The sequence below is a fragment of the Passer montanus genome, unplaced genomic scaffold (assembly GCF_014805655.1).
Source record: "Passer montanus isolate IOZ18808 unplaced genomic scaffold, ASM1480565v1 scaffold28, whole genome shotgun sequence".
Lineage (NCBI taxonomy): Eukaryota > Metazoa > Chordata > Aves > Passeriformes > Passeridae > Passer > Passer montanus.
Genome location: NW_024367483.1, coordinates 8,494,463 through 8,513,898, shown reverse-complemented (window position 1 = coordinate 8,513,898; position 19,436 = coordinate 8,494,463). Strand labels below are relative to the sequence as shown.

At 39.2% G+C, this 19,436-nt stretch overlaps 1 protein-coding gene across 1 annotated transcript in view; it reads left to right on the top strand.

Moving 5' to 3' along the window:
• Positions 1 to 13,958, top strand: part of LOC120504042 (putative uncharacterized protein ENSP00000383407) — a 62,496-nt gene extending 48,538 nt beyond the window's left edge. The window contains exons 6-11 of the mRNA XM_039713174.1: positions 1,439 to 1,525; positions 5,355 to 5,422; positions 8,904 to 8,972; positions 11,853 to 11,976; positions 13,193 to 13,501; positions 13,882 to 13,958. Of these exons, the coding sequence (XP_039569108.1) occupies positions 1,439 to 1,525; positions 5,355 to 5,422; positions 8,904 to 8,972; positions 11,853 to 11,976; positions 13,193 to 13,501; positions 13,882 to 13,958 (734 nt within the window). The remainder of the gene's footprint in view (positions 1 to 1,438; positions 1,526 to 5,354; positions 5,423 to 8,903; positions 8,973 to 11,852; positions 11,977 to 13,192; positions 13,502 to 13,881) is intronic.
• Positions 13,959 to 19,436: the final 5,478 nt, after the last annotated feature.

Below are 19,436 nucleotides of genomic sequence, written 5' to 3'. Positions count from 1 at the left end.
TTGTTTTACAGCTGTTGGAGAAAATGCGAAGGAAAGGAAAAAATAGAATTAAGCTATCAATATATTCTCCCCTCTTCCCTGCTTTCTACACACACATATGTAGGTAGATATTGAAAACAAACTAGTTAAATATATAGAAACCATATTGAGATGAAGAACCTGTTATGGTTCTTAGAAATACTCAGCATCTCCTGTGTTTCTTTTAATCATTTCAATAAAGACCTGAAATGTCTCTGATCTAAGAAAATTCAGGTTCCTGCCCTTTCTCATTTTAAGCTACTTTGTGAGAATTTTCACAAACAAGATCATCAAGAAGGAAATTCAGGGGTTTTGTTAAACCCATCCTGACATTGTGTATTGTTATCTACACTTGTGTTTCAATGGGTTCTATCTTGTAAATACTCTATAGGAAATAATCATCAGCTTCTTAAAAGTAAAATTTCCTGGATATTTTTTTTTCAGTGAGAGCTTCCTGTTATCATGCTTTCATTTATTCTGTGGAGTTTTGGTTCAGTTGTTGTATCTAGTCCTTGCTGAGTATAAAGGGTATTGTATGTGGCTGTAACGATGTGGCTCTTTTCCACAAGGTGTCTCAGACAGATGAAAGCTCCCCCGTGTTAAGGCTTCACTCTGCAGCCCTGCACAAGGAACACTTTCATGCAGGACAGTGTCATTTGGTCTACAGCAAACAGGCTGTAATGAATTCCCAGCACCTGACAGGATCAACAAGAGCTTCCACAATGGAGATTTTCTGAGTGAAACCCAGCATTAAATAAAACTCAACAAAACGAAACCAAACAAACCCAGAAAGCACCAACCCAGCATAGCTGTCTGCATGTTGTGCAGCATGAGCACTCTGAATACACTGAAGGAGCAGGAGAATGACCATCTCAAAAGGCCAAAGCCAGCCTAGTTTAGCCAGCCAGGCTCAGACAGTCCAAGCCTTGGAGTCCACAGGGCATTCCTGTGGGCATCTTTGATGCTATTCCTTGCAAACATTTCAGTTCAGTAATGATAAACTTAAATAAGGATAATAATTATACAATTAGTACAATGTTCAACATATAATACTATAATAATTATACAATTCCTTGAAGTAAAGTCACAGATTTTCCATGGGATCCTAGGTCTTAGATCCAGGGTTAAGATAACAATCATTCTGATGATGTGCTAACAGTATTAAATGAGGTATTAGACCATAGCAAAAGATGATAAAACTTGAAGTCTGACCATAATAAATATTATCCATCCATCCATCTATCCATCCATCCAAATTCCTATATTACAAAATCATCAGCTCATTTCCATGTCTGAGCAGATGCTCCAGTGTTCTGCAAGCTTGTTTGATTTGCATTCTGATGCTATTTTTATAGAATTTCCTGTTATTTCACAGGTTTGCTATGAATTCAGGTGACTGCTCTCTGTGCTTTTACTTTAGACAGGAAAAATGTGAATGGCACACTTTGGCAGGGTTCCAGGAAGCCAGAGAATGATTCGTACATCAGAAGGCACTGCCAGCTTGAAGGTAATTGCTAAACATATTTCAGCTGATTTTGCACTTTCAACAAAGCATTTAAAAAGGCACCTTGGAAAATTTTTCATTTTTCACCAATAATTCAGCTAAAAAATTTGTCAGATCTTTTAGAGATTTATTTTGTCCTCAAGGGGGGTAGAAGTTGTTAGAATAAAGCTTATCTTAAAATTGGGAAGACAAGAACACACTTTATGACAAATTCACTCTGTAGTCCATGGGCCAAAAGAGACGTTCCCTGCAGTAAATTGCCATAGTTGTGTTGTATAGGGCTTGCCACCTGTAGTAATCCATGTTTCCTGGATATTTTACACAGCTCCAGATATCCAACAGGGAAAGGGTGCCACTTTTCTCAGAAGAAACTTTTTGTGGCAAAATAGAGTTGGTCAAATTTTAGATGAAAGTACTTTGATTCTCTTTCTAAACCTGTTCTAACTACCTTTATTTAAACAACCATACAGCTAATGTTAGGAAGTTGCTAATGACACCGCTTAAGAATGTACCAATATAAATTCATTAAAATAACATTGAGTATTAACAAGTGAGCAATAACCTCACCTATTTAAACACAAACTGGACTTGAAAAATCAACATGCTTTGATAATCTGCTTGATGTTGCTTCCAGGAATGGCATTTATATTTGTACTTTTCAAAGTTAAGGTAGATCTCTCACTGTTGCTTAATCAGACCAAACCAGACAAGACTCAGCAGAAGCAGGAGCCAAGATATGTGAGATTAAAGTGAAAGTATGTCTTGTTCTCAATTTAAAATAAAAAAGTGGGAATATCTTGTGCACAAATGGAGATCATCCACTGATAGGAGATTCCACTATTACATGGATATGTCAAAGAAAGCAAAGGACAGGGGGCCAACTTTCCTTCTGAATTTAGTTCAGTTCACCACTTGTAGTTAATCTCTTGAATGTTTGGAAATAGATCTGAAATTGCAATGGATATTGCATTTGCCCATCTGTGGGCAAATTTGGTTTCTTAAAACAGAACCAGAAATAAGATGTCAGAAAGATTTAGAGGAATTTTTGTACTGAACTAGTGAGGGGAAAAGGGACCCTCAATAAATGTCAGTGGCTTGGAAGGAACAGGTTCTAATGATAGGTGAAAGAAACATTAGGCATTTCCCTCCTGACAAGTCTTACTTTTAACCAAAAACATTTTGGAATGATTCTTCCAATGATACTCCAGAGGTTACTGGATTGGAAGTGGGTTCTCATTGGCTGAATGAGAAAGCAGAACTTTTTGACCTTCCTTCAAAGTCTTTTCTACTCCAGGCATTTTTTACCCTTTTAAATATCCAAGCATGCAAAAGAAGCAGTGCACATTTTAAAAGCTGACAAGTGTTATAATTGAAGGGCAGGGGCCCAGAGGGAACAGGAAGCAAAGCTGGCAGCTAAATAAAAATCTCCCTTTCCCCTACTGCAGTAAAATTATTTCAAGGGAAGTCCCCTTCACACAGTGGTGAAAACCTTTGCAAGGAGATTTACAGTGTATCACTATCGATCAAGATAATTCATCACTATTGATCAAACTTTTCTCTTAGCAGAGATAATCCTTCAAGGTCTGCAAGTCTACTGCATAAAATTAATTTCTGTTACATTTTAAAAGCCATGTATGGTGGTCACCACAGGCTTCTCTGCTTAGTTCTGAGCTGTATCCACAAACCTGTCTCAAATCTCACTGAAATAATTGTAGAGACATCCACAGATCCTGGTAGCCTTTGGATGAAGCCCTTGATGACAGCATGTGTGTTATTACATCTACAAGTTGCATCAAGTTTTCCATGATGAAAATGCAGTGAACACATACATATCCCACAGACACAATAGTGGAAACACCTGCCTTTGCTCACAAGGCCAAACCAAAACCATCAGAACGAGATCTGCCAGCCTGAAAGCATCATTGTTGAAAAGTTGACTATGGAAGTCACAGTCACTGGGCTTCCATGAAAGATTATGGAGACAAACAGGGAAGAGCCAACACCTCTCAGAGCCAGTGGATGTTATTCTCCACTGCTCTTAATTTGTTCCACAGGAGGATGACTGGTATCTGTTGGCAGACTAGGAAGACAACAGCACTGCAGCTCTGTTTGAAGTTCATTTATATATTTGGCATGGGTTTTTTGTGTGTTTGTTGGCAGGTTTTTTTGTTGTTGTTGTTTTTTGTTTTGTTTTGTTTTGTTATTGTTGTTGCAGTTTGGTTGGTTTTTTACACAAATACTTTATTCCGTTATTCAGTGGGCTGGAGAGCTGATCTAAGCAAGATGTAAGAGCACTGTGGGTGCAGGATATTATGGCTAACAAAAGACATTGTGGTTTGGTGGGACCACTGAGGTTTGCTTTAATAACTTGCTGTTTTAATTTGGGTTTGAAATCCTACGTCAAAAGCAGTGTCACTGTGTGTAGTCTGTCAGGTTAAAGGCATTCTGTGTTGGCCCATAATTATTTGTGCTTCAGCTGCAAACAGCTACTCAGTAATAGTATTTTTGATTAGACTGTAGGAGGACTTTGGGGCAAAGAGCTGAACACTGCAGGATTGAATTTCCAGAGTAAGCTCATGGAGCATAGGGATGTGGTGTACAGAGATGCCTGCAGGAGATGGAAACAAGTTGTCCTGAGGACCAGAAAGGACCCAGTTACATCAATCTGGGGTTGCATGAGCACTGCTTAACATGAGTTATGGTGCTCCTGGAAGTCCAGCTAGCTGTATAATGAAATAAACAACCAGATTGTCAGATGCCAGGCCCTCAGTGACTTCAGGCAGATTTGTAGGTGCTTAAGACAAAATCTGGATCAGGATCTTATGTGCCTCTTTGAATATAAATTTTAATGATCACATTCAGACACTTTTCCCATGTAATAGTTAAAGAATCTAAGTCACTCAGAATTCTTCCCTGAATTACTCTTTCTTTTCTTGTTAATAGTAGGGAATGCAATCAGTCTTGCCTGTGTACAGCTAGTTTTTGTGGATCTATGTATTAAGTAAGCTGTCCTTTTGCAATCAGGAGAACTACTGATGCTGTAAGGTATTCCACAGAAGCAATAACAAAGCCAAATTAGGATTAATGAGGAAAAAAACCCCAAAACTTTCCTGCTGTTTTCTAGTGACTTCGGAAAATGTGGTGTGATTAGCAGATATTTTTCTTCATGTTTTTTTTTTTCCCTCCCTGCAATGTCTGAGTGATCCTGACATCTCTTCTGATGGAATCTAATCACTAGGGCTGTCCTACAGTTGCACAGTGGTGGGTGCTTTGCCTTAAGACTGGGAGTAAAAGTAGATCTTTCAAAGTAAGCTTGCTTAAAATAATTTTTTCAGACTTGTTTGACCTATTATTGCTCACTGTTGTAGTGAAGGTTAATACTCTTCCCATCCAAACATTCATTTACTACAAGAGATGGATGTTCATCCTTTGAAAGCAATTTCTAATCTAATCTAAGTTAAACAGATCTCAGTTGAAAAGATCATTTTTGCCCTTCATTTTTTGTATGAATATTCTAGACTTTGCTGCTGTAAATTAGCAGGGCAAGAGGAAAGTCACAGTGGGGTTCTGGGTTAGTAAACTGAGGGCTGAGTACAGAAGAAGAAATAAGCATGAATGAGCTTTCTTTCTGTCAGTCAGTTTGCCAATTTGTTCTGCAGTCTCACTTCAAAGCAGTTTAAGATAAAATGTATGCTTAAATGATATAAGATTAACTTCAGAGAGTCAAAATGTCAGCTCAAAGCATCAAGTGCAATTCAAATGATATTCCTCATTAAAACATAAAGCAGGACATTTTAAAGTATGTTTTCTCTTTTTTGGTCATAATTCACAGAAGATAATATTATTGCTGATGGAATACATTTGCTCCAAGGAAAGAAGATAGAAGAAACAACATGTCAGGTGAAACAACTACTTTTTTTTCAGAATCTAAATTTTCATTCAAATAAGATTTCATTTCTAGTTTCCATTCATCATTTGCCTAGCCTAAACTTCATACTCAGTATGCCTCTGTATTTTAGAAGCTGATTTTAAAAGAAGACTCTGGTGAATTCCAAAGTTGTTCAGGATTTTTCTCATGCAGGCCATATGGATTTCATTGCCTAGAAAACCTCTTCCTTCCCAAGTGAATACATTTCTGCTAAATTGATGTGCTAGAACTGTGTCTGGCGAGATCTGTACTGAGTGTTCAGATCTGTCTTGCATGATCCATATTGGTATATGTATCCTAATGCTTTCTGAATTTCTATAACATATATACTATCTCTTCTTCCTACATCTGTACTAGTCATCCCACTGCCATGAGGAATTAATGAATTCTGACCTCTGGGTTTGCATAATCATAGCAACAACATAAAAGTAGGAAACAACCCATCAGCTGGTGAACAGCAGAGGTGAGGAGAAAGACTTGTACCTCTGGAATTGGGGTGACTGGTGTTTGAGTTTTGTTTCACTTCCAGTCCAGTGTTTGCTCTGATAATGTTTTACTTCAGTTCCTATCTCTGGCAAACTAGCTTAGCTCTGCTGATTTCACAGGACATAAAAGTTTACCCAGTTTGGGATGTGTAACACACCTGTATATATGTGTGTGTGTTCTAAACGAGGAATGAATACAATAAAATTATTTAGAAGCTCAAAATCTATTAAATTCTCTTTTGCAGAAAAGTTTTAAATTCAAAGTGAGCAATAAACTTTAGAAAAAGCTCTAAGCTGAGCTTTCTCTGTTGTTTCTATACAATGTCCGGCATCCTTTTAGATGTTTAGGTTAAAACCAAGAAAAAAATGTACATTCATCACCATCAAGACATCTGACATAAGACAGAGAACTGTGAAGACCCAATGTTTAGGCAGTGCTCAGCTCCAGTGTAGGTCAAAGTAGAGATGTGGGTCAAAAAAAGTCAAATGTTCTGCATATTGGCGGATAGAAAATTTCCATATTGGAAACCAGTGCCTGGAAAGTCACTGTGTCCCAGGTTCCTCCTGCTTTCCCTCAGGGTTTTATTTGTCTCTGCACTGGTAGTTTGTTCGCATGATTATCTCCTCTCCCAGCTGACAAAAGAGTATCTGAGGAGGAAGGAAAGGAGAAAGAAACTATTTTTCTTTTGCATCTCTCATTGTCTTTCTCTGATTTCTTTCTCTCATTCTCTAAGTATTGTGGAGAAAGATTATTCTTTCATTTCCTACAATGGTTCTTCCCTTAGTGTGAGGGATCTCTGGCTCTGCCCCTATCCTGCCATGACAGCTTTTGGACTGGCTCCTGGTAAAGATCCCAGAGGTCATTCCTCAGATATGACAGATTATGGAGGGGAAAAGCAAATAAGGCCTATGTTTGCTCTAAGTATAAGTTCCTATAAAATCCCTTAAAACTTTCCCCCATGAACTATTTGCCTCATTTTAGAAGCAAAGTCCTTTTTTTGACTTCTCAAAGCATTAGAAGATTTTTTTTTTTTCAGGTGTACAAGTGATGACTTGGACTTTGGTCCCTCCAAACTTTGTTATCAGTTTAAGAACTATTGCATGTGCTTTATAAAAAATTCAAGTTTAATGGAATTATTTTGAATTTTAGTGACTGACATGATTTACCTCAGGTCTTCATTATCATATACCATCATATATAATGATATGATTCTCTTTTAAGCTTTCAAAATAGTCTGATTATATCTGTTTTCATTTGCTGCACTACATTATGCACACAAACAAGGAAATGCTGAGAGAACAGCATTATGGGGGAAGCTCTTTTTCTGCAAAATCAGCACAAATGAGTCCTTATGAAGTGCCGGTCTGCTGATGCACGCAGCATGGGGAACAGACAGGAGGAATTAGAAGTCTGCATGCAATTGCACAACTGCAGCCTCAGGATCACAAAACTGGGTGGGATAGTTCACACAACTCAGCTCTCCCAGAAGGTCCAGGGAATTACAGGCTGCTACTCCCAGGAATGTGATGGAGCAATGGGCACAACTGAGATACAGGATTTCACTGAACATAAAGAAAGCACTCTTCTAGTATAAGAGGTGGTCAGACACTGATGAAGCTTCCTAGAGAAGATATGAGAAGTTCATCTTTGGAGACATTCCTGTCAGGAGATGGACCTATGCAACTTGCTCTGGTGACCAGTCGTGAGCAGGGAGCTAAACTAGGCAATCCCCAAAAGTGCATTTCTACCTCTGCTGGTCTAAGGGAGTTTGTGATTCTGTGGGCCATGGAAGAGGCAAATTTACAAGCAGGAGTAAATAGCACAGATGAACACCTCAAATTATTTTTTCCTCTTGTTGAAGGAAAAAAATAAAAAAAGAGAAAGCAAATAAGTTTCCCGGAGTGCTTCACAAAAAGCTTTAATCCTTCTCCATTTCCTAAATTGACATTCATTCATTCCATTCATTCTGTAAGTGCTGGAAAATGGGGCTTAAAACAGAAGTACGGTTGAGGGATATAGCATGAGCACTGCTGCAATAATTGTACCTTACCATAAAAAATGCCTTTACTTTCTGCATATATTTTTTGTACCTTTGTTCTTATTTACTCGTGTCTAGCAGGGCTCCCTTGATGGCTCGAAGCCTTTGTAGCATATTGGGAAGGACATAAAATACCAAGTAACGCAGTCTTTGGGCTAATACATTTTCAAAAATGTTTCATGCCTCATTTCTCACGTAAATTCATAGGTTGCATTCAGCCTTCAACGTGTCATTCATATTCATGAAGGAAAAAGGCCAGTGTTCATCACTTTCCCGCTGAGCTGTAGGCACTGCCAGGCTTGCCCCCTGGGGACTGCAGCAGTGCCCCAAGGAAGGTGTATTCCCCTGGTGCTCCTCTCCTGAGGACACTGTGACCAACAAATGCATTATGGGCAGATGATCAAAGTGTAAATAGTCTTGTCTTACTTCTGAGGATCATCCCATTTTCTCCACATTGCTAATCCAGTTCAAACTCACACCCTTGGTGCTCAACATCCCAGGAAAAGTGAGGTGAACTAAGCAAGATGCATTTTAGAACTGCATCAGTGATGCTACTGAGCTGGGGAGGGTGCTGCTGAGGGCAGTCTTCTCTGGCTTTCCTGTTCATTGAGCAAAGAAAGCCAAGATCTAGGATGAGATCCAAGCATCCCACAATATAATGCATGCCTCTGCCATGGTACTGCTTTCATTGTGATGTCTCCAAGACATTACTGAGTCCCAGATAACTGAGGAAGTCAAGACAGCTCAATACCAAAACAATTTCAATGGGTGGCAGCTGGTGTAAGTCAGTCTTTTAATTTCATATCCACACAGTACCAGCCTGAAAAAATGCTGAGTTCTTGTCTATATTTAATTACACAATGCTAATTATGCTTATTCATCTTATGTAAGTCGTAAATTTGTTTTATATTACTTTTCTTACTGTCTAGGTGATAAACTATGAGCAATGGATCCCACCACGAGTTCACAATCCAGGTGTGCCTGGCAACAGTGACATGGTGAGTGGCCATGAAAATTGTTAATTTTTTTCACCAGCAGCTGGGAAGAACAGGCTGGTTTTTCCTGTGCTATATGTTCCTCCTCCAGAAGCTGAAAGATCTTTATCCATATTCATGTTATTAATCATGATATCTCTCTGTCTTCTGTAGAATACCTTATTATTGCTCTGCTATTAATCATTACATTTCTTTATCATTTATAGAATACTGTATTATTGCTGTGATTCCCAGGACAGAATCTGCCTATTTTCCTAGCCTGCTTAGTCTGCTTTGCACTCCTTTTAAGCTAGTTGGAGTACCAGACCAACATCATGGGAATATTTAAAGGTCAAATATATATGGGCAGGAGTGCATGAAAGTCTGCACAGTGCTTCTCTATACACTGGCTGACCATGGCTTTATTGACATTTTTTAACAGAAAATTTGTCCAAATTTGGTGTGTCTTACAGAACTCTTTTAAACAGAACAAGAAGTTGTCTATCATCACATGCTATTTTAATATTAATTATGTGCAGCCATGTTATTACTGAAGATTCTCAAACATTTTTTAAGGTACCATAACAATTAGCACCGTGGACACAGTAAACACACACTAATATTTATCTTCACACTATTACACTGTACTCTGAGTTTAAGTGCATTGGTAGACACAATTAAATCATTGCACTTCTTTGGGAAAGGTAAAGCAGTTGAAGAAAAATCACAGAGATTAGACTGTGCCATGACTAAATTCTTTATGCTGAGAAGTGACATGCTGTGCAAGTAGTTTTATTGAAATTAATGCAGTTACACCCAGGAAAGAGAGTGCTCAACAGGACTGAGATTGCAGGAATCTCACCAGCAGTGTTTTACACTTAGCTTCCAAATTGCTGTATTGCTGTCACCAGGTTAATCCTCATAACATCTCACTGTGCAAAGACTTCTAAGGTATTTAAAATACCTTTGTGTAAACTGGAAACAGTTTATGAGATACAATTTAGGTTTTTCTTCTGTAATGCATTTTAAAATGCATCTTTAAAATGTATATTTTCTGTGCTTAAGTATTCCTGCACATTTAATGAAAATTATTTGCAACTAAAGGGCAGTCTGTGATTTATTTTTTTATACAATTCATGTTGATTTGTGAGGCGACATGATTTTTTCATCACTAAAACCCATTAAGTAGAGAAATCAATAATATTCTTGGTTCTTTTTCATGCGGGAATTCTTTCCTTATAGATAGCTTTGCTTATAGATTGGGGCAAAGCACAGTTCACCTGATTGTCTGGTTTCTACACCAAAGAATGTTTGGATAGGCAGATAAAAATCCATATTTCAATGCTTAGGTAAGCCAAAATAAAATACTGTAAATTTAAAAGCTGTCTCACCACCAGCTGATACTGCACGAGCTTTTTTCTCCATGAACGAGAGTTACTGCATTTATTATTTAAGCACTTATGACTTTTCCCTAACAATAGACTCTATGAAATGAGTGCTTTTAAGGAAAAGAGGATTAGAGTTTGCCATTAATGAAATTATCTGAATAGATTATCTTCCATTTATCTTGATGTCTCTATGATGGAAATCCCAGATCATAAATCCAAGTCATCATGTTGCTTTTGTGTCGTTACTTACAAGTGAACAAATTATTATTGCTACAAGAGATCTAATGTGAGAGCAATATTAGCATTTTGAACCACTGTGATTTATTTTGCAAAGACATCTCACAATGAGAGACTGAAAAATTGCACCTCAATTTCTCTCGTTAGCTGAGGTAAAAATGCATTCTTGCTATCTTGAATTTGGAAGAAGAAAGAAATCTACACACAGGTGAGGGACAGAAACAGCACAGCAGAACAGTTGGTGCTGATGAGCTGATGTCCACGCTGTGTCCTTTGAGGGGTCTACCTGTGCTCACATCCTCTCTGTTGGACACCAACAAGAAGCGGGAGGTCATCAGCTGAACTTCTGGAAAGTGTCTTTTGTTTTAATTTTGTCTGTAATGAGTTCAGGTTGTGGCACTTTGAGACCAAAGTGCAGCTTTCAGGGATAGCTGCAAAATTCACTGCAAAACTAAGACATAAATGAAGCCATGACTTACAGGAGACACTGGTGACATGAAAAGGTGTCAACTCTCTGGCTTCCTGATCTGCTCCTGTGGTTGATTCCCAGTTTCCAGAACAATGCAGATTTCATGAAATATAGCTTGCTGCTGAGAAGAAGGGAGTCTAAACCCAAGTACTAACCACTGTGAGAATTTTTGCATTATTGTCATTAAAGAAGGAGGACTCCTAGGGTCCTGTCTTTAAGGAAAGAAGTCAGCACAGGCTGCATCAGCATCAGTGTGATTTATATCGCCCATGAAGGTAGGCCTGCAAGGTGTATCTAAACACATAACAACAACAAGAACAACAACATCAACAATAATTTATAATGTAGTAGTAGTAGTAATAATAATAATAATAATAATAATAATAATAATAATTTATATAACTAAGAGTATTTTATCATAATGCCTGAAAGAATAAAGCAATTTCAGATCTTCTGGAGTGTGGGAATATGTTTATTTCACTAGGTCCTGCTTGTATTCAGTAATGCTCAGGTACTCACAAAAAGTACTATGCAAACAGCAATATGAACACTGGTCTAAGCTTGATATTTCTCGTGAGTTGCCTTTTCCCCTTCTTTTACTTATTTGTCTGAAGCAAGGAAAAGCCTAACTTTCAAAGCATTGTGTCAATGATCAGTTCTTTGAATCCAACACTTTGTCATTCTCAAGATAAATACCATATAACATGTAGTTTTTATTTTTAAGGTTTGAATGATTTCAATGTCTTTCTTGTTTTGGTTTGGTTTTTTTGGTTTTTTTTGGTTTTTTTTTTTAATTTATTTTTTTGGCAGGGTACAGAATCAGACAATAAAGCTGAGTCCAGGGGAACACTAAAAAGACTGCAGAAATTGGTCCGAACAAAGAAAACAAGTACACAAAGCTTGGAAGATGTCAAGCACGTTCTGGTTCCCCTCAGTAAGTACAGAATCACTTCAGCATTCTTTCCAACATTTGGCAAATGGCACTGGATTGAACATAACTGTAAACAATCCTGTCCTGGTCTGTCATTCACCACCCACAATTTTCAACCCCCAACTGAGATGTTACTGTGATACCACTCCAGCGCTGACTTCCTCATAGTGTGAAAACCTGTTTCCTGTCACCCTAGCTGGAGTTTTGTAACAGTAGATCTCGCAAGTGGGGATTCTAGATAAATAGAATTGTATAACAGAGGGGCCTCCATGCTGGGGACACTTTGGGTTTCCTAGTTTTGTATCACATTTTGGGTCAGAAAGGCAAAATTCACAAGCAGGAAGATAATTTCCAGTGCTAATCCATGGGTCAGTAGTATCTGCGAGTGCAGGAAGGTCTGAGGAATGATTAGCAAGTCAGTCTCTCATCATACATGAGTGCCCAGGGTGTAAGACACAGGAATTCTGAACTGATTTTGGCCTCAGCTGATTTTCTGGAGTCTCCTATAGATCTCTGGTCTGACTGTGCAACAATTTGTCCTCTGAACTTGTTTTGCCAACATTGTTCTAACAGTGCATGCATTGGTTGTACAATGCACTTGTTTGTATGATTATTTATAAACCAGTATTAGCAAAACAAGTTTAAATTATCTGTTGAACTACTGCTCCAGCCAAATCACTGCTTGGGCTGAAACACATGAAGAAATAGGGATTTAGAAACTAGTTTTAAACTACAACATGCATACAAGGGGTGGGAAAGCAATTGTCCAGAAAGCTTCCTGAACTTTTCCAGCTCAACTCATGCTGTCTGAAACTATCAGCAATATGACATTCAGTTAGCAAATTTTCATGGGCAGAACTAATAAAATTTTCCACACCTTTGAGGGAACAAGATGAATATACCAAATGAAGAATAAATCTCACTTTTGGCTCAGATGCCTGACCCAGTAAAAAATCCTTTCCATCTCCCTAATTATCATAATTATTTGGTTTTGGTTTTGTTGGGGGAGGGTGGGGGGGGCTTGTGTGCATGTGTGGATTTTGTTTATTTTTGTTTGGTTTGGTTTGGGTTTTTTTGTGGGAGCTTTTTTGTTGTTAATTTTTTTAAACTGAATCCTTGACTACTTTGTTATATAGAGGGAAAGACAGCTATTAAGTTAAAGTATGCTACTTTCTCAGTGAATTACAACATACTATAACAAGTGTTTGTATTTTTAAAGATACCTTAGAAGATGCTTATCTCTCTGAAGAGGATGAAGAAGCACTAACTTCTTGCATGAAGCTGACAAAGCCCCAGGAAAAGAAGACATGGAAAGATAACACAAGAAGAAAAGAAGAGACTGAGACCAGGACAGATTTTATTTCTGCATCTCTGGGCCGCTCATACACTTCCAGACTTAATAACTTAGGAACTATTTCAATTCATTCTGAAACTGAATTTCACTTGTGGAGTGACTGGAAGCCGTTTCCTGACAACCAGCTCTGTCCTTGTGACTTTTTAATTTCAAAAATAGAAGAATGGGAAAACTGTACTTGCTCTTCTCATCAGCCACATCTTACATATTCCCTAACAGATATGGATCTACAGTACTCCTGGGTAAGTGGAAGTGGTTTCTTTTGTGCTGATATGCATAAAAATTGGAAACTTTTTGCTCTGATTCAGCATTAAAGAGATACTGTCATCTTCTGTGTGGTTCTGAAATGCTATAAACCAAATTTAGATTTCAGGTAAATGGATGTGGATGAATTGTTCAGGCTAACACCAGGGCTTCGTATAGCCCTAGGTAGTTCATTTTTAACCATGCAGACATCAGCAGCTTAGAGATGGAAGGCTCTAGGCTATTCTGTGTCTCATCAGCACACTCACGTTTTTTGGGTTTTTTCATCTGTACTATACTCATCCTTCCAGGCTTAGAAAACTTTCTGGAAGTCTGGGCTAAGTCAGTAAGAGACAGTGACGCCGATGGACTTGGAGCAGGCTCCTAGAGGTCACTGCAATACTAGTAAAGGACACTAGAGTTATTTAGACAAATGTCAGAGGTGCAGAGGTATCTGTCTTTCTGTCTTCTTGGTCAGCTTAGCTGGTGGAGCCTATTATTGCAATTACCTGTGTGGCAACAAGATTCTATGGACAGAAACAAAGAAGAAGAGTTTGATCTTGTTCTGAAATTATCTTCCTGGATAGATCTCTGGAAGTTTTTGTGGTTTAATTGCAGGCTTTTTTTAAAAGCGATACTCAAAACTAGAAGAACAAAACCAAGAGAAACTCTTTTTGGTGAGATATACAAAATTCAGACACTGCAACAAGGCTTTTCTCCCTCTCCTCACTGGGCACAGCAGGTCTTCTGGCACTCCACATAGCAGTGAGCACATGGAGGGTGACTGGTACAGGGAAATATAGCAGGGAAGCAGTAAAAAGTAGCCACTTTTCCCTTTCTGCCTGTTCCCTCTACAGTGCTCCAGGGACAGAGCTGTCTCTCACTGTGCAATAAGACCAGCTCCCAGGAAAGTACAGCCAAACCACAGGAGGTGAGACACCTGCTGAAACCTGAGCCAGCTGAGTGTTCAAATGTAGGCCTGAGCAGCCACAGCCTTAAATCAGAGAGTGTCCTGCTGAGAGCAGCAGGATCTGAGTGCCCATATAGCATTAGAAAGGTAATAGATGGGGGTCTGTACAGCAGCCATATTTCTGAATTCATGGAGAAGGCAATTCAGTTTCTTTCCAGTGACACAGTAGCTGACATACCAGGCAAGACCTGAAATGTGGGATTTATCTAGCTGTAGATTTTCCTGGGATTTGACATAGAAAACAGAGTCTAAAACTTTGACTGATGGATAATTATAAAAAGAAAGGAAGGAAACTACCCCTAAAAAAATCAGAGGGAGATGCATCAAAGAAAGCCTGGACAGCCTCAGCCCTGCACACTCCCAGGGAGAGCACCTGCAGACAGATCTGTGGGACAGAGAGGTGGCAGAAATGGGCTGGGAGCCATGAACAAAGGCTGTGGTCTGTCAGGGGAGTCCCCCTGCATTCCAGGAAACAGGAAACTCTGCAGAGAATGAATTGTGTCAGGGATGCTGGCTTCCATCATGTGCCTGGTTCCTTTATGCAAGCAGCTTTCAGCATCCCAAGCAGAGGCTGAAGTCCCAGGTAAAAACAGTAATAGAAGCGTTGGTCAGATTTATGAGAACATAAGTGTCATTTCAAATAATTTTATTTCATTTTGTCACAAACAGGCTGTTAATGTTCCCTACCCTGGTGAGATTTGTCCTACCCATGTTACTATTAAGTGCCACCAAGGGGTTTAGTGCTTTTTTTTCCTGAATTGTTTATTTTGCCATCTGCCTTCCTGACGGGCTCTCTGACTTTAATGTATCTCTGTGGGCTTAGTGTCTTTAGATTTAGGTTACAGCCAATGGCAAGACATCTCATTCTTTGCATCTGCATTCCACCAACTGGCTCAATTGAAGATTACAAAGGCTGGATTTTCAGTTTTGCTGTTTAAGGATCAAAAAGCGGACACTGGTGGTTTTGCTATGAGAGGATCAGACTGAGGGGGTGGTGCAGATGTTTATTCTGATGTTGCTTTACTTATTAGAGTAAAACCAATATATTCCATAATACTCTTCCCTATTCTGTGAGAAAGAAGGTATGTTTTAATTTTCTTGACTTGGTAACTCCTCTGTTGTCTCTGCTGCAGCAAGTTGAGAGGAGATAGCTGGAGATGAACTATCAAAATGTTTGTTGGTATGTCCCAAATTGAGACTAAACTGGTAGATGCAAGACAAAGATCTGAGACTCTGCTATTCCAACAGCAAACTGCTGCTGGTCTGGCTTGGGGGACAGGCAAATATCTAGATCAGACAAATCTTATCCAGACATATCTCAGCAATGCATGCAAAGCTGATCAGGCCTGGCCTTTATTAAAGCTTGAATGGCAGACAGTGATTTAAGCAGTGCTCTCCTGTAATCACAAGGAAATCTCCATGATGGATTGCTGTTTAGAGAGACAAAATATCCTAATTCCCTACCTCCAGTTTCTTCCCTTGACACATACTTTCTTCCCTTGACTCCTTCTTCCTTTTTTCTGCCTCAGCACTTTACACAGCCTCCCTTATGGTGCTTCATGTTGCCAGTTTTTTCACCTAAACCAGTAAAAAGGCTGACAGAGATCATCTAGGCAAGGACTGTGAGAACAGACTCCAAAAATCATATCTATCTTCAGCTCCAACAGGCTCCTCCAGCCACTCTTCCTTCAGCTTCCCCCAGTTAAGCCCTCAGTAACCACCTGCATTAGCTGGACAGCTCTGGCGCAGGGATATTGCAGATCACCCACATTTCACCCATCCTGCCATGGTGCCACCATTAGATTCTTTCTGCAAAGTTAACCACAGATCTTTTATATATATATATATATATATATAAAAAATTCAGCTTTTTAAAGTATAACTAGTGGTTGGCAAAAATTTTGCTAGGGGCAAAATAAAGCATTGCTTTTTTTAGTTTGTCAAACTTGCCTTGTGAAATGTTACTGGTATTCTTTCCAGACATGTAATTTATAAATACTTCTTCTTTAGAAAGTGGAATGGTCTATTTAAAAAAAATACAGAGTACTTGAAGGGAAAAAAAAGAAAAATATTCTTGCATACTTGGATAAAGTAACTACTATGCTGCTTATTTTTCTATTATTACAAAGTATATTGAGGATATTTGGGCTGATGTTTGTGATGTTATGAATCAGCTGAAAAGCAGGCAGAGGATAGAAGAAAAGATTGTCCAGACACCACTTTAACAACCACTTGACCCCAATGGGAAAGGTTATTGGATTTTTATACTTCTTTTTATTCCTCAGGCTTAGCCCTGCAGAAAACAGTTAAGCTGTCTGTCTCAGACTAGTTTTTTCTCTTTTTTTGTGTGTTTACTAAAAGCTGCCCTTCTGTCATTTTTATGCTAAAATACTCAATATCCCAACAAAGTAGTATACTTAGAAGTGCCATGTCCATATGACTTTTATAAAAGCTCTTTAAGCCTTCTGTTGCTTTTTCTCACTGTGCAATTGCATAAGACTTTTGCAACCTCATAAGGCAGGAAAAATCTACAGTCAGAAGGTTGTAAACTACAGGAGCTTGCTAGGCTTGAACGGACCTGAAAGGCACAGCGGAGCACAGTGAGGTCACAGCTGAGGTCCTCTTCACAAAAGGGTTCCCAGACTATCCTGGACAGTCTGAGACAAAGAGAAGAAAAGCAGATAAGTCCTTTTCTCCTCTCCCTTGATACTTTAACATGCTACATCACTGGCTGACCCATCCACTCTCCCAGTATCTGTGAAATATGGAAGATGCATTTGTAGAATCACACAGGCCTCCTTTACAGGAAAAGGAGAGGAGACAACATCCTCTGTTGGAGACAAATCAGCAGAGAGTTACTGGAAGTGGGTTTCTCTTTTTCACACATCTTAGCATCATGGTTAAGTTTTACAGAAGAAGGATTTAGTCATTGATGCCATAAGAATATTTATTTGGTTGAACCTTTGTTTGGCATTCAGTGAGAATGAAGCATGAGGGACATTTCCCAAGACTAAAAGACCTGGGATTTTGATGAGGAGAAAGAAAAATATCTAAAGGTACTGCAGAGGAAGATACATTTTCTCTCCCATTTTCAGGTTAAGAGGAGATTAGAAAGCTTGGAAAGATTGGTTTCTATCTGATATGAATGTGTTGCATTGTGGTGGAATGAACAATAAGTTTGGAGAAACTGCAAAAGACTTTATGCCAGTTCCTGTGTTCATTCTCTCCATATTCCTCTCAGGAAAGTGTTGTGATCTTATCATGATTATGTTTGCCCTGCTGTTACTGACCATGGATCTCTGCCATTTCAGTGACCTTGTGGCTTTTTCCTTTCCTCCTGGTCTGGCTTGCTTCCTAGTCAGACAAGCCATTTCTAAGCATCTCCCTTTCATCCCTAGGACACATGGCTGCTTTGACACTCATTTTTTTTGATGAAGAAACACCCTAATTGTCCATCCTGGTTTTGTACATTTCCTTACTCCAACTTTTCCAGACACATGTGCATAGGTTCCGGTTGCTGGTTGTCCTATCACAGCCTTGCTTTCTTGCTGTGGTTGCTCTTACCCTGCCCTCTGCACATCCTCTGCTGCTCCTGATCGTTTTGGTTCTCAAAAACCTGCTGCATATTGCCTGGAGGTTTGTGCAGGTGTGGGGTGTCTGTGACACCAGGGACTGATCGCTGCTCCCTGGACTGGTGGAGTGGGGAGGAAGGATACGGCCAGCTGGTAATGAACAGACAGGGCAGAGTGCTCTTCTCTAGCAAATGTACTCCAAAGCTGAAAGTTGAATTTGCACTGCCCAGAGAATTGCTGTGGGAAGATTTCTGCTCCATTTCAGCCAGCAGTTTCTACTGCACACCAGAATGCTGTGGGCTTTAATGGGCTTTCTGACTGCTCAATTTTCTTAAGCAATTTGACTGTTTTCTGCAGCTTTTCCTTTTTTCAGCTAATGTCTTTCTGTTGAGAGACACCTGAACATGCCTTAGAAGAGCTTTCTCAATTGCATTTTGAATCCTCATTTGGCACAAATATAGCACTAAAAAGAATGCCTGGAAATCCCCAAATTGCTTTTCTGAGACACCAGTTTTCAACTGCTCTGGTCACTCTGGCTGCTTCACTGTCAGTAATAAGTGGTGCTTTTAAAAGCTATGGCTCTTGTTCCTATTTCAGTGACAAGGTAGGAAGCCAGATCCTCCTCAAGTACAAATCTATTTCCTACGGGTGTTAGAGAGTCCTGCTCAGCTGTAGCCAAGCTGAGGCCCAAAGTCTTTGCCCAGGGAAGAGATAAAGGGCAGCTGAAAGAGGCAGTAAACAAAACCAATCAAGACCTTGATATGCCTGTTCAGGTGACAAGCTGTGGCTAAGAAACAAAAACATGATTTGTTTCCTAAGATATGAAACTGTCCCCAGCTGCTTCTCTTTCATCTTGTCATATCTTCATTTATGAGGCCCACAGCAGGTTTCCTGTTGCTTTTTATAACATTCTGGCTAATTTCGGTGCTCTCCCCATTGGTCCACCAGCTCAGCCTTTCTCCCTCTGCATTCAGCACCTCTCTTGCAAGGTAAAGAGACAGCTAGAAACACCCCCATGGTCCCCAGACTTCAGACATGAGATATACAGGAACTGATAGACAAAAAGGAACTGTGCTGCAAAGGCACTCATCTTTTCCCCGTTCAAACCCTGTTCCAGAACCTTGTGAAAATTTATTTTGAATTGTAAGATTTGTGAGTGGGTAGGGATTGAGATTTATGCAAATCTATTGTAGTAAAATGATGGTGACATTTGAATTGATGAAAAGCCAAGAGCCACAACTAAATTTTCAGTGTTTACTTTCCCTGGAAATATGAAGAAAAATATGGACTCAGAAAAAAAAGACACAAATACTAGTGAAATTAA